The sequence below is a fragment of the Henckelia pumila genome, chromosome 3 (assembly GCF_033568475.1).
Source record: "Henckelia pumila isolate YLH828 chromosome 3, ASM3356847v2, whole genome shotgun sequence".
In the NCBI taxonomy this organism is placed as follows: domain Eukaryota; kingdom Viridiplantae; phylum Streptophyta; class Magnoliopsida; order Lamiales; family Gesneriaceae; genus Henckelia; species Henckelia pumila.
This window is the reverse complement of record NC_133122.1, coordinates 78801982-78817459: the sequence shown is the minus strand read 5'-3', so window position 1 is coordinate 78817459 and position 15478 is coordinate 78801982. Positions and strand designations below refer to the sequence as shown.

Sequence of the window (15478 nt, the reverse complement as noted above, 5' to 3'; positions counted from 1 at the left end):
CACATAAAGGTGCGCCCGAGAGAGAGACATGCCTCGCTTGAGCGGGCACTTTGTGCGCCCGATCGAGCGGGGTTCTGCCTCAAATTTTTTATTTGAATCATTTCAAGTCTGTAATTCAATTTTAAGATCTTTTAAGCTCTTTTAAATGTTTTTATGACATTGTATGGGAAAAAATTTCAAAATAGATTGTCTGAGACGGACGGAACGGCTCACATGGACCGGTTAAACTATGTATTGCATGATTATGTAATTTTCTCATGAAAGCTATTTCTCATGAAATGTTTTGAAGCAGTTCAGGCATGAAGTTAACACGAGAAGTTTTAAGATCACGATTTTACGAAGTTTCAAGATGCATAACAGTGACATGATACGTTATGATATGATAAGATAAATGTTATGTTGCATGGAAAATATTTTGCTGGTTTATGCATCTTGTGGCGATTACATGGGGTATGCACTTCGGGATGAGCTTCGGAGCGGCTATCCATTCATAGATCACGAGATGGTTATACGGGGTATGCACTTCAGGATGAGCTCCGAAGCGGCTATCCAAATAATGGAAGTTTACGGGCGTAATGTCATATGCTTGTTGTACAATAGGAACCTATGAATGGCTCTTTATAACGGTTACCACAATTCACATACCTCATCACCCCTTAAATGTTTTATGATGATGCATGTATGATAAGTTTTGCATTAAGGAATATGTAATATTTTTCTCATTTAAAGTTTTATAAAACTCTTTTTATGCATTATGCTTGCTGAGTCGTTAGACTCACTATACTTGAATGATGCAGGTAACGATGATGTTGATGCATTCATTGATGATTACTTGGGCGGACATGAAGAAGAGGCATGGGTCGGTCCAACGGGAGATGCATAAATGCGAGTTTTTATGAATGAGAGTTTAAAAAATATTTATGTTTGATGGAAAAATAAACAAGTTTGATAATTTCTTTGTTTGCCATTTTTGGCAAAGTCTTTTGAATGTTATTTTCTATTATTTTGTGCACTTTTATTACTCTTATTTAATAAAGAGATGATGCTTTCGCAAAGTTTTGAATTGTCCAAAATTTTTATTAATGAAGTATGTATGTTGAGTAACGCTCCAATAAAAGTTGGGATGTTACATTAGAACCCAAAAAGCCCGTTTTAAAAGAGCCTTTTTCTAACTTGCAGTGCAAGGGCGCCACAAAACCTACGTGAGAAGGCCGTCGTGCGTAGGGCGTGACTCTGCCTTTTTTTTTTTAACCTTTTTCGATCTTTTTTCATTCCTAAACAATTTTGAAACCGTTCCTCATGAAAAATACCATCAATCACCATAAAAAAAAATTCAAAAGATTCATACGAAAGAACCCAACTTTTCAAGAATTTGAACCAAAAATTCCCCTTCAAAACTTTTCATCAAAGTTTTTGATTTTTCAACTTCAATGCGCTTAAATCTTTATAAACTCATACCGAAAACATCAGGAATGCATCACGCATCACGATTATGCAACATATTGGTAGCGCTAAGTCGTCGCGCCCAAATTACCCGACTCAATTCAGATAAACAAAATATGCAGTAGTGAGACTGTGAGAGTAGGGATCGTTTTCACGAGGAAAGTGAAATTTAGTGTGTTCTAAAAAATACTAAAAATAAATAAAATGGGGTTTGAGTTTGAAATTTAACTACTAAAATTTAAAAGCAATATTTAATGAAATTCTATCAACTATCATGCAAGATTTAATTATAACAAAGAATTCAATGAGAAAAAAGTCTTGGTATCGGTCGACTACACCCTTGAAATTATTCATTCAATCATCGATTACCTAGAAATAATTAATTCTATCAAATATTCATCATTGAAAATTAAATTTCTGTTTCACTTTAATCTTAGTTAACTAGACACAAGCATTCTAAGTTAATCCTTACCAATGAATTAACCCAATACAAGCGATTAGATTTAAATCCATGATAGCATGCAAACTAGTGAAACTGGCGAATATAGACAACACATACACAAGCGGATGTATTTAGTCTAGTCAATTGTTGTTCCTAAAATTTAATAAACTCACAAGCGGTCTGATTCAAACAATTACGAATTTGAATTCTAATTTAGCAGTAGATTGCATAATAAAATCCTAAGATGGCCAATCCAAAATTCTCACATACAATCATAAAAATCGATTCCAAACAACTCTCGATAATCAAATAAAATCAAACAATGAAAATCAAAATCTCCCAAATAAATAATAAATTCAAGAGTTCGTCTTCCTCAACCAAGTTCTAAAACTAGCCAACAATATTCATGAATTCTACAGAAAATTTCATGAAATAAAATTAAATCTAAGAAAAGAGAGAAGAAACCTAGCCGCCAAGAGAGTTCTTTTCTCTTTCTGTCGTCCAAAGATGATAAAACATAGTAATTTTCAAGTTAAAAGATGTATTTAAAGTCTCCAAATCTTCCAAAGATTAAATCTAACTCGGCCAAAGAATTTCCAAATTTAAAAACTCTGCACGCTCGCGCCGCTCGATCGGTAGAAGTTGACGGATCGAGCGGCGCATTATCTGCCCCGAACTCTTCAAATGGCCCGCTCAATCGGTTGAACATTACCGATCGAGCGGTAGAAATTTTACTTCCAATCTGTACACATCACAGCACCTGCGCAGCTCACAAGCATCCCATGCACGATAGCGCATCCAACTTCCTCAACCGCGCATCACTTGTGCTGATTACATAGCGCAAACGCGCAACCAACCATCTTCAACAGCGCTTACAATAGCGCAGATCTCATGCTCCAACAGCGCGAGAGCGCATGGCATTCTTTCCCATTCTCGCGCAGATGCGCAAGTTTTTTTTTCGCATATGTGCCCTTCTCGTTCTTCTCATGTACTATTATCTGCTCAGCTGCTCTTTCCTTTCTTCTTGTTTCCCTTTTCACTCCTCCATTCATGTGCATCATCCTTGCCCCAAGGCACAGCAACAACACAGCAACAAAGCTCCAAGGCGAAGCTGTTCCTTTCAAATGTACAGATGCGCTTCTTCTGTCTTTTCGCTCCTCTTTTGTTCAATTCTTCTTTTTTCTCTACATCAAACCACTACCGAAGATTAATACCTATAAAACCAAATTTATCAATTCAAATGCATCGAATTATAACAACTTATTCCAATTAAACATAGGAAAATATAGACATATCAAACTCCCCCATATTTAATCCTTGCTCGCCCTCGAGCAACACAAAACCAAAAATAAGTACGAGCTCATGATCCATAATGAAGAATAACCATGATTTACACTTTTGTGCCTCAGGAATTAACTCAATGCATGATTAAGAAAGGCGTTAAAATGTTAACAAAGGAACAAGTTCAATATCCAGACATTTCAACTAGAGATATAGCCCCGAACGTGTGTGTGTGTTTGGTCATTAGCAAGTGTCATGCACCCTTCACATCCCTTCAATGCAAAACCTCAAAATAGCTCAAGTTGCACACCAACAAATCAAATTAAACCATTGAGAAGTTTTATAGTGTTTTCACTTGTCCGAGTAATTGCACCCGGTTATCCTTAACTCCGTACATTCTCCTCCATATTTAGCTCTTAGAATTTGTAGGACTAGAATTTCAATCCCCATTTCAATGCCTCCCCTCACCTTACTAACTCCAATCTTTTCTCTTTTTATTTATTTTTTGTTTTTCGAATAAGCTCAAAAAAGAAGTTGATAGGCTAGCGACTTTCTAAGACTATCACAAGGCTCACACGACCTTCACTATGTCATATACAATTCACAAACCATGACTCATGCATGCTAAAGAATATTCAAGAACCATATCAAAGTCTAATTTGCATTGGAGATCAAAAAGTTCCAAGGTTAGCAAACCATCTATTTTCAAAAGCATGCATGTCATCAATTAGATTTCATCATGGGCTAGTGAATTTCAACAGTCAAATTCATCACAAACTATGAGCTCTAAAAAAAAATTATTTTTCATAAAAACGGCAAAATTTTCTCAATGACTGGCTAAGTCCTCTCCCCCATACTTAAAATCTTACATTGTCCCCAATGTAAGTAAAATGCAAAACAAAAATAAATAAATACTAAGAATGAAAAGAAAAACTTCCCTTGGGTTGCCTCCCAAGCAACGCCTCTATTTACAGTTGTCGGCCCGACTGCATGCTTCAGTTCCACACGGTGGTTCATATCTAGTTCCCTTGTCCACCTTCACCCACTTGAACAATTTTGCAGTTATTTTCTGTCTATGCTTATTCTACTGTGATTTCGTGGGAATTCCCGTCTCTTGACTGTGCTTCCCTCGTCCCATTGGTATTCCTTCCGCTCGATCTGGAGGAAGTTTTGGCTCAGTTCTAGACACCTGCAAATCAGAAAGAAAAATTTCAGCAGAAGAATTTTTAACAGGTTTTGAAATAACTTCCTTCAACTTATCCTCATTCACAAATTTATTGGGCTCTTGTGACAAGTAATCATTGACATCAATCTGATTAACAACACTTTCACAACAAGGATTTTTCAGGGTATCAAAAATATGAAACTTAACAATCTCCTCATCAAACTCCATAGTGAGAGTGTCATTGTTAACATCTATGATAGATTTCGAAGTTTTCAAAAATGTTCTTCCTAGCAAAACTGAACTATTTAAATTATTTTTTTTCATGTAAAGAATATAAAAATCAGCAGGAAAGACTAAATTACCAACTTGCACAAAAACATCCTCTAACACACCCCTAGGATGAATAGTATATCGATCAGCCATCTGAATAACAATTTCAGTTTCATTCAAAGGCCCTAATTTTAAAGAAGCATATACAGAGTATGGCATGACATTAATCGATGCTCCTAAATCTAACATGGTCGTATCAAGCTGAACTTCTCCTATTTTACAAGGAATCGAAAACATACCTGGATCCTTGCATTTTGTGGGTACCTTTCTTTGAATGATAGCAGAAACCTGTTCTCCCAATTCAACTTTCTATCAGTTTGTTTTTTCTCTTCATAGTACACAACTCTTTTAAAAATTTAGCATAGCGAGGTACTTGTTTGATAGCATCTAACAATGGAATATTTACCTCATATCTACGAAAAGTTTCATACAACCCCTTAATTCCTTCATCCTTTCTAGACTCTTTCAATGTTAAGGGAAAAGGGGCTACAGGTTTATACTCAGAAAGAGGAGAAAACTTACCTCTTGATGTTTCTTGAATTATTTCATTCTCTTCCAGTTTGGATTCCTCCACCTCTTCCTTCTTTACCGGTGTTTGTACCACCTCTTCATGGACCTTCAACTCTCTTCCACTCCTCAAAGTGATTGCACTTACATTCTCTTTCGGATTCACCATTGTCTGCGATGGCAAACTGCTAGAATTTTGTGCCTCCAACCTGTTAACTGCGGTTGCCAACTGTCCCACCTGAGTGTTCAAGTGTTGGATATTTTCTCTCGTTTCCTGTTGAAAATTCAAAGTGTTAGTTGCAAGATCCTTAACAATTTTTTTCTAAAAACTCACCTGAATTTGGAACTTGAGGACGCTGAGGTTGTGGAGGATATGGCGGCTTATATGCTTTATTATTTGACTGCACTTGAGGTGCAAGCTGGTTCATCGAAGGATTGCCATATCTAAGGTTTGGATTATCCTTCCAACCTAGATTGAATGTATTCGAATAAGGATCATAATTTCTCTGTTGTGGTTGCCCAGGAAATCCTCCTGCTGCATTGACTTGTTCAGTAGATCCCTCTTGAAGTGTGGGACAAATTTCAGTTGCATGTCCCACTGCAGCACAAATTCCACACTTTTTCACATTCTGTCCATTCCCTACAGTCATTTGACTCACAAGAGACGTCAGTTCAATCATTTGTTGCTCAAGAGAAGAGACATTTACCTCATTACTCTTTCTAGGCATAGAATCACTTCTGTTGGTGCCAAATGCTGAGAATTGGCAGCCATATTCTCGATCAACTTCCTTGCTTGGATTGGAGTTTTGTCCACAAAAACTCCTCCACTGGCCGCATCTACCATATTCCTGTCATGAGGTAAAAAACCTTCATAGAAATATTCGATTAACAAATTTTCACTTATCTGGTGCTGCGGATAGTTGGCGCAAAATTTCTTGAATCGCTCCCATTACTCATGAAGTGATTCCCCTATATTCTGCTTAATGTCATAGATCTCTTTTCTAATATTTGCTTTTAAATGTTTAGTAGTTTAATTTGTCCAAATTACCCGACTCAATTCTGATAAACAAAATATGCAGTAAAGAGAATAGGGATCGTTCCCACGAGGAAAGTGAAATTTAGTGTGTTCTAAAAAATACTAAAAATAAATAAAAGGGGGTTTTGAGTTTGAAATTTAACTACTAAAAATTTAAAAGCAATATATAATGAAATTCTATCAACTATAATGCAAGATTTAATTATAACGAAGAATTCAATGAGAAACAAGACTTGGTATCGGTCGACTACACCCTTGAAATTATTCATTGGATCATTGATTACCTAGAAATAATTAATTCTATCAAATATTCATCATTGAAAATTAAATTCCTGTTTCACCTTAATCTTAGTTAACTAGACACAAGCGTTTTAAGTTAACCTTTACCAATGAATTAACCCAATACAAGCGATTAGATTTAAATTCACGATAGCATGCAAACTAGTGAAACTGACGAATCTAGACAACACATACACAAGCGGATGTATTTAGCCTAGTCAATTGTTGTTCATACAATTTAATAAACTCACAAGCGGACGATTATTAATCACAGTTGCTTCACAAATCAGATGATTCAAACAATTACGGATTTGAATTCTAATATAGCAGTAGATTGTATAATGAAATCTTAAGATGGTCAATCCAAAAATCTCACATACAATCATAACAATCGATTCCAAACAACTCTCGATAATCAAATAAATCAAACAATGAAAATCAAAATTTCCCAAATAAGTAAATTCAAGGGTTCATCTTCCTCAACCAAGTTCTAAAACTTAGCCAACAATATTCATGAATTCTACAGAAAATTTCATGAAATAAAATTAAATCTAAGAAAAGAGAGAAGAAACCTAGCCGCCAAGAGAGTTCTTTTCTTTTTCTGCCGTCCAAAGATGATAAAAAATAGTAATTTTCGAGTTAAAAGATGTATTTAAAGTCTCCAAATCTTCCAAAGATTAAATCTAACTCGGCCAAAGAATTTCCAAATTTAAAAACTCTACACGCTCGCGCCGCTTGATCGGTAGAAGTTGATGGATCGAGCGACGCATTCTCTGCCCCGAACTCTTCAAATGGCCCCCTCGATCGGTTGAACATTACCGATCAATCGGTAGAAATTCTGCTTCCAATCTGTACGCATCACAGCACCTGCGCAGCTCGCAAGCCTCCCATGCGCGATAGCGCATCCAACTTCCTCAACCGCACATCACTTGCGCTGATTACATAGCGCAAATGCGCAACCAACCATCTTCAACAGCACTTAAAATATCGCAGATCTCATGCTCCAACAGCGCGATAGCGCGCATGGCTTTCTTTCACATTCTCGCGCAGATGCGCAAGTTTTTTTTCCGCATATGCGCCCTTCTCGTTCTTCTCATGTATTGTGATCTGCTCAGTTGCTCTTTCCTTTCTTCTTGTTTCCCTTTTCCCTTCTTCATTCATGCCCATCATCCTTGCCCCAAGACACAGCAACAAAGCTCCAAGTCCAAGTTGTTCCTTTCAAATGTACAGATGTGCTTCTTCTGTCTTTTCGCTCTTCTTTTGTTCAATTCTTATTTTTTCTCTACATCAAACCACTACCGAAGATTAATACCTATAAAACCAAATTTATCAATTCAAATGCATCGAATTATAACAATTTATTCCAATTAAACATAGAAAAATATGGACACATCACTTACCTATGTAATTTTCTAGAATTATGCATCAACCATTAAATAATCACATAAGGTTTACCTTAAAAATACTTATATACTTGAATGGGTTTCAAAACATTAAAAACTTGTCTGACTTTATTGCTTGGAATTTAACCGGGATGAAAGAACGATCTAGCCTCGACAAGAATTGGAAAACCTTTGATTTGCTCGGTGTAGTGTTTAACATTAAAAGAGAATTTGGGGGAGAGTAAGTGGTGTTCCAAAGAAAGAAAAGAAAAGAAATTTTGAACGCTAATTACTTTTATGACTAATGGGCTTTATAATCAGCCCATTAGATGCAAATAAAACTTTTGAAATTTTTAATTCTCCCAACTATAACATTTCACTGTATCAAGTTAATATTTTAAACATAAAATATTTTCTTAACTCGTTTTAATGGTTAGCCTCATCCCTTCGGTTTAGAATTAAATTCCAAACCTGAAAACTTTAAAAATAACATCACAACACATAAAATTCCAGGCATTACATAAATCATATAATTTAAACATAACAATTTAGTTTTCTTAACTAACATGCATTAAATCATATAAATCAATTAATTTATCGTGATTGAACTAGTGGACTTTCTGGCCTTACACTTATATGTTGCATTTTATGTGCTATGATACTTGTTTGACTGCTTTATACAAATGCTACATGTACATATATCATGTTGAGTATGTATTTCCTTCGAGATAGTCATTAGGATAAGGTTGCTCAGCCATAAATTCTTGTTATGAGGTCAGACACTGAGACGTCTTGACGATGGGGACTGACGCTACGGTGATCTCGACGATTGTGAGAGTTTACCCCTTGGTTGGATTCCTAGATAGGTACTACACACTCATTGGCACCTAGTTTGCGCATGATTGTACTTGACAAGTTACTCAGACATTTCATTTGCATACATGATATCAGTCTATGTACTCGTATTTATGTACTGAGCGAGTGTCACTCATGTGTGTGTTTTTATCATGTACACCCCATTCGAAGGGGTAGGGTTGCAGATTATCAAGTGCTCAATTAGTGGTTGGTCGATGACCAGGGCATGGGAGCTGAGATTGCCGCTAGTATTAGTTGAAGTGATTCTGGTATTTGATTTTTCCCGATTGGGTTGTAATATTTAAGTTATTTTGGGTTTCTAGTTTAATTTTAAGTGTATTCGAATAGGTTATTATTTAATTATGTTTATACAGTTATCTTTGATTATTATTTTTTGTAAATTAATTGCATGCCTAAGTTTATATTTAATAGGTGATCTGGGGACGAGTCACTACAATACCCGTGCAAAGTGTTGTGTGAAGAGTGGTTTTGTTGCTCTCAATTTTGGCTACACACTGATTTGCATTCTTTGGTTTTTTCTATTTTTTATTATTGGTTTTAGGATGCAATTTACTTACTTTAATCGTTGAACAAGTTAGTTTTTTAGAGAATCACTGGTACTGATTTTGTAAATTGATGTTACGTTTTTTAATGATTAATTTGTATTGAGGCACTGTACAAGTGTGATCACTTATGCATAATTAATTATGTTTTATTTAATTTATTCTATTTATTTGTGGGTTATATCATTCCGTTGCATATTGTCGTATGTGTCAACATCATTAGAGGTGTCAAAACGAGCCAGCGGGGCGGGCCGGCCCACAAGTCGTCGCAACCCACCATTAGGCGGGGCGGGGCGGGGCGGCCTACCTTTTAGGCGGGTTGGAAAAACACCAACCCAACTCAACCCACCTATTTTAAGTGGCGGGACGGGGCCGCCCACCTTTAGGCGGGTTGAAAAATTGCCAACCCAACCCACCTATTTTATATGACGGGGTGGGCCAACCCGACGGACCTAGCCCATTTTAACACCTCTAAACATCATACACAATACTTACGATATTAATCATAAATCTGTTTAGGCAAAAATTCTTTCAGCAACCTTATAGTATTCAAACAGCAAAACGGATCTAGATTAGGATTTGATTTTCTTTTACTTAAATCCATCAATCAAAATAATGGTGAATGGATGAATTTGATTTATGCCAAAAAAAAATGTTGATAAATGGTTTGAATTTTAAATTTCAAATGACATCCACATGAAAATGCGACATAATAACTAATACAGGAGATTAAATTGATGAAACGAATTTGAAATCTACTTAAATGATATTCAAACAAACAAGTTACATGAATTCATAATCATGCAATTTAACATCTAGAATTTCAAATTCATCCATTTCAGAACACCCCAAACGCAATTAGTTACGTTATTTCATTGTTTATACTATTTCAGTTAATATATGAATCACTCTTTTGGTGTTAAATTTCGGTACATGCTAGAAAATTCTTAGCTATACTAATATTTACATTTGAATTTTTAAAACACCAACTTATGTGAGTAGTTACAGAACAAAACCTAGTATTATTCATCTCAGAGTTGATTAAATAAAAATTATTAGAAACCCTTTCTCCCAAAAACTGGAGACCGCTGAAAATATATATAAATAGTCATGCTCCTATGCCTCAGGAATAGGCAAACGCTTCACCGATATTCTCAGAATTCAATTTTCCCTAGAAACAATTACTAGGAGTAGCTTATCGCCTAGGGTGTAACAATTGTGATTTAGCTGACTAAAATGATTTGCGCACAGTACTAAAGTAACCCGAAGTCTTACCAAATGTGCTTCCGAAAAATTGCGGAAGTATGTTCCATGATAGTAATATGGAAAAAACAAGAGACAAAAAGTAGCTATGCTACTATTAAGAATGAAAAAGAAAAGAAAAAGAACACATGAAATGTGAGATACTTGAGAGGTGCAATATGCCAACGAACAGAAAGATTTACATATTATGACGAATCATGAGGCTGTACGTTGAACGTCCAATTGTTTCACGATAAAAATATCAATATCCCAATATCATCATGTACACTGCGTGGATGCATTCACTATATCGTATTTGGTTTGCACCCGTATAACTGCACATAACAGCTGCAGGATCAATCCTAGACGAGCATGTCTGTATATGCTGCTAGTCCTTGGCTGCCAAGACACTGTTTCAGCTTGTACAGTGCTCTACTCTCCAGTTGTCTAACTCTCTCCTTTGTAAGCCCAAAACCAGCACCAATTTCCGATAGGGATCTCTGTTTGCCATCTTCAATGCCGAATCTCAGCCTGATTATTTTCCTCTCCCTCGGATTGAGAATGCCCAAAAGATTCCGAATGTGCTGTCTCATTAGTTGTTTCGCTGCACCCAATTCTGGAGCCTCTATGCTCGGATCTGCCGTGATTTCCTGTAATATTCAAAGTACACGTCCATTTGTTATATCAGAAAATCCCACTTGTATTGACACTTTCTTGCAAGCTTGTAACAATGAAAATTCGCAATGTTCTGCAGGAGGGAATCAAAGATTATACGTCTCTCAATCACGAATTTGCAAATAAGTTAATCTCAAAGAGCACATTTGAACACCAAATGACAAGTTTGATGCTTCAGACATACTAACCATATAAGTGGTATATATGAAGGTGCCTAAAAGTTTGACTAGGAATGATTCCACAGACCAATTATCTAAGATACACCATATTCTAGCTTCAAAAAAAAAACCATATTTCTGTTATCTGCTGATGTTGATCAATTAATCAGTGTCACGGTACCTAATCAAGAAAACATGCGGAGAAAATCACAAAGAATATTTCTTTGATGCAACATCAACAATGTTCAAGTTCCAGAGCTTGTGCTTGAGAAATGGCAGCAAGAGTACCTGAAAGGTTGTATCTTGGTCCATCCATATGGGCTGTTGCATGGAGACGGGCATTCGAGTTGTATAAAGCAAGCTCTCCAGTTTCTCAACTGTCATGCCAGCACATGCTGCTATGTCCTCTTTCTTTGGGTTATGATTGCCTCGCTGAACGCATACTTTCTTTGCTTCGAAGACCTTTGACAAGAGACCATAAACATTTTCCTGAACCCCAAATTCATTAGTGAGAAACATTTCTCAAAAATATTGCTAACAAAGAAGTAAACTTAGAATGAGCTGGAGTTTGTTCAGTAAGCCTCATTTCAAGTATATAAGCAAACAGGTACATGATCATAAAATTAAGATTGAAGAAAGAAAATAACTTTGAATGAAATTGGAAAATTGCAATACTGTAATAGTGCATTACTGGCAAGCGGATCGTCCTGGAGTGCTGAAACAGGGCTTTCCTTATTGCTTGCCGAATCCACCAATAGGCGTACGTCGCAAATCTGCAACCTACTTGGGGTTTGAATTTTTCAACACTCCTCATAAGACCAATGCTTCCTTCCTGCAAGAGAATTATATCTCATGCTTCATAAGAACGTTTATGATAACCTAACACTGAAGTTCTGCATAATCATCTCAAGAGGAAGTAGGCAATTATATTCAAGAATCTAACACTATTACAGTGCCCAGAAGCATAAAGTATGCGAGCTTTGATTCACCTGCAAAAGATCCGGGAAGTTTAACCCACGCCCTTGGTACTGCTTGGCAATGTGAACCACCAAGCGAAAATTGGCGTAAATTAACTTCTCCCGGCTGCTGTTACCACAGTGAAGCTCCGACCGCAAGGCTTGACAACTAATACCAATGGCTGCAGCCCACTCAACAAGTGTCGGTTCCCGGGAAAACTGAGTTTGAAGCCTACTTCTGACTTCTTGTAGTTTCATTAACTCCTGGTAAAATAAAAATTGTTGAAGACTCCAATTAAAGTAATGCAAAATTAAAGGTCGCTATGGATAAAAGTGACGAGGACTTGAACAAACCTGTATATTCGATATCAGTTCCGACTCTTCTTCTGCAGTCAGTAACAGCCTTGTTTCTGGTTCCCCTAAGAACATTTGAAGAGTATCATTAGAATCAAATCCTCCATTTTTTCCACTCGATTCTCGCTTCCTATGATGATTTGTCTCCTGAATCTCAATATTTAGCTCTGGCAACCTCCTCTGCTTCGTTCGCCTCTCCAGGAGACGTGTTGACCTCACCATTCTCTTATGCCGCAGAGAAGAGTTGACTAGTCCTCTGGCAGCCAACAGTAAGAAAATGCGTCATACAGTGTTTGCCAAGAGATTTTAAAAAGGAGATAAAATGGGAAAAGTTGTAGAATGAAGGACACATACGTTGGATCAGACAGGTGGTAAAGATGGGTTTCGAAAAGGTTAGTATCTTTTGCAATTGATGCTGCCTCCTTGCACGCAGATAAAGCTTCTCTCGCAAGTGCAATGACCTGGTCTGCTTCTAAACCTATTAATGTCTCTCCTTTACTTGAAACCAATGCCATTGTCTTTTGAGCGGGTAGTTCTTTTTTGTTCAAGGACGGCCATCTGCAGTAAAATATCAAAACTTATGGCCAAGTTTCAAACAAAAGAACAGAGTCCAGTAGTAAGACACCCCTTACAGATACGATGATGATTGCCAGTGCTGCAATTGAAGCCGAAAATCTTTCGCATATTGATCTGTAGCAAGATTGTTGATATCTTCAATAGATGTGGATGCAGGCACTACGGCAAGTCTTCTATCCAATGTTTCCTTCAACAAGATAACAAAATGTATTGATGAAATGTACTCGTATTCATTAGCACTTGAATGGAAGTTAAATTCTAATGGGCAACATAAGATGAGAGAATTTCATCTAAAGGGTGTTCCAAAATTTTCTTAGAAATTATATGAATAGTTTGAGATATTAACACACTGCTGTTACACTAACATTTTTCACCACAAGAAGTCTCACCTGGAGTGTATTTTCTTCTTTCAAGCACAACAATGTCCTTGTTTCACAAGGTTGATCCTGAACAAGTACAGAAGATGGAGAATATCGGGCAAAAGCAGTAGATGGAGATGAAAGCGCCGATGTTGCTTGATCATGAAACAGAGAAACTACAAAATTTATCAGGTAAACTATCAATTTCTCATAAAATTGAAATGGATACTTTTCGGCACATTCAATAAAGCGTAGTCAAGAGTCATATCTACAAGAATAGTTAAGTAGCTATTTATCGCCAAATCTTAATAGAACCGAAAGCAGCATATCTTTAACATGCTGCAAAACCTTAAATTAATTTTACGAAGCTATTTATCACCAAATCATAATAGAACGGAAAACAGCATATCTTTAACATGTTGCAAAAACTTCACAAAAAATTGTAAATGAGTGAGATCTTCAAAAGGAAATGTGCTCTGACATGGCTAACATGCTTTGGTGGGCCTGAGCTCTGATATGTTAAGATCATGGACTTGGACCTAACTCAACGCAAAAGCCGGCTCAAGGGGGAGTATTGTCCAACTCCATACATAAAACTCTCAATAATTTATCCAATCGAAGTGGGACAATTACACACCGACACATATCACAAAATTAACCTCGTTCTTTTCCCTTCTTTCTATGTTCATCTTTCCCTAGATCACTTCTTCCTGTCTACTAATACGAAATCGAGTTTGGTTGGGTCCATGGAGGAAACTCTGCCAGAACTTATCTATTCATTTTGAGTACACGGAAAAGACACGTTGTCTCCGGGCATCGTGCTTCTTGCCACTCGACCAATGTGTCAACCTCATCCCTTCACGACCATCCTAAAGCGTTCACCTTGCCATAACTGACACAAAATATTACCTTCCATTACAGTATATTCGTCCAGCAAGCCCCAAAAGGAGTTGAATTTCGCACTTAACTAGACAATATCCATCAACACATAAACAGATGACCATAAAAGGATAACAGCTGTAGTGATGAGAACTCAAGAGCATGATTTCGAGTAAAACCACAACTTCCCACTAGCTTTCATCGCTTCAATATCGCTTAAAAGAACAAGAACGAGCCAAGGAAATAGTATACGCAGTTAAAGTACCTGAGGATGACGAGGCAGAGCAATTTCTGAGATGGGTTCGGAGGAAGAATTGTGGAGGCGAAGAAATCAAGCTGCTCACTGCCTCCATAACACTATTTTGCAAGCTTCGAGGCTTGAAAACCACAATGAACAACGAACCGAAGGCTTATTACTATCCAGTTCTGTTCGAAAGACATCGAAACAATGAAAGGCCCTTTCCTATTTGCAGTTGTGTTCAACAGATAAACCCCGTCGTCAAATGGATGAGATTTTTGCTGGTTTTGATTGATTGGATGAGTGATTGACTAAACTACCCTTGAAAAGATTTTAATTCATGTCATCAATATTGCTCTGGTAACTCGCGCTTTTTTCGAAAAATACTTTTTATATATTTAAAAAAAAAATGCCTCAACTTACATACTAAAACATTGTGCGTTCCAAACTATCAACATGATAACCAAAAGGAAAACTTGCAATGTATAAGACACATTTCGGAACAACAATAGTGAGAAAACTGTTTGAAAAGCATAAAATCTTTGCTAAAACGCGGGTCATAAACAGTCTTGGCATGCAACTCCTCGCCTCCTCGATTACTCTGCGTCTTGTCCAACATTATAATCATTTACTGCATCTTTCTCACCTGCATTATTCAAGCATTGTGAGTCTGAAAAATCAACAAGCATACTTAAGCAATAACGTATACATAATAAAATCTTATAACATGCATTGGACGTGAATAAAACATAAAAAAC

At 36.7% G+C, this 15478-nt stretch overlaps 1 protein-coding gene and 1 non-coding gene across 2 annotated transcripts; one reads left to right on the top strand and one right to left on the bottom strand.

Moving 5' to 3' along the window:
• Positions 1-6070: 6070 nt before the first annotated feature.
• Positions 6071-6177, top strand: LOC140894163 (small nucleolar RNA R71). Its single transcript, XR_012153710.1, has one exon. It is a non-coding gene; the product is annotated as a small nucleolar RNA R71 (small nucleolar RNA).
• Positions 6178-10673: 4496 nt separating this feature from the next.
• On the bottom strand, positions 10674-14968 carry LOC140890348 (RNA polymerase sigma factor sigF, chloroplastic). The gene is made up of 9 exons (XM_073298104.1): positions 14748-14968; positions 13634-13779; positions 13301-13431; positions 13023-13226; positions 12669-12924; positions 12348-12578; positions 12050-12190; positions 11647-11847; positions 10674-11175 (listed from the first exon to the last, which is right to left on the bottom strand). Exons 1-9 carry the CDS (start codon positions 14833-14835, stop codon positions 10888-10890), a joined length of 1686 nt encoding a protein of 561 aa, XP_073154205.1. The 5' UTR covers positions 14836-14968; the 3' UTR covers positions 10674-10887.
• Positions 14969-15478: the final 510 nt, after the last annotated feature.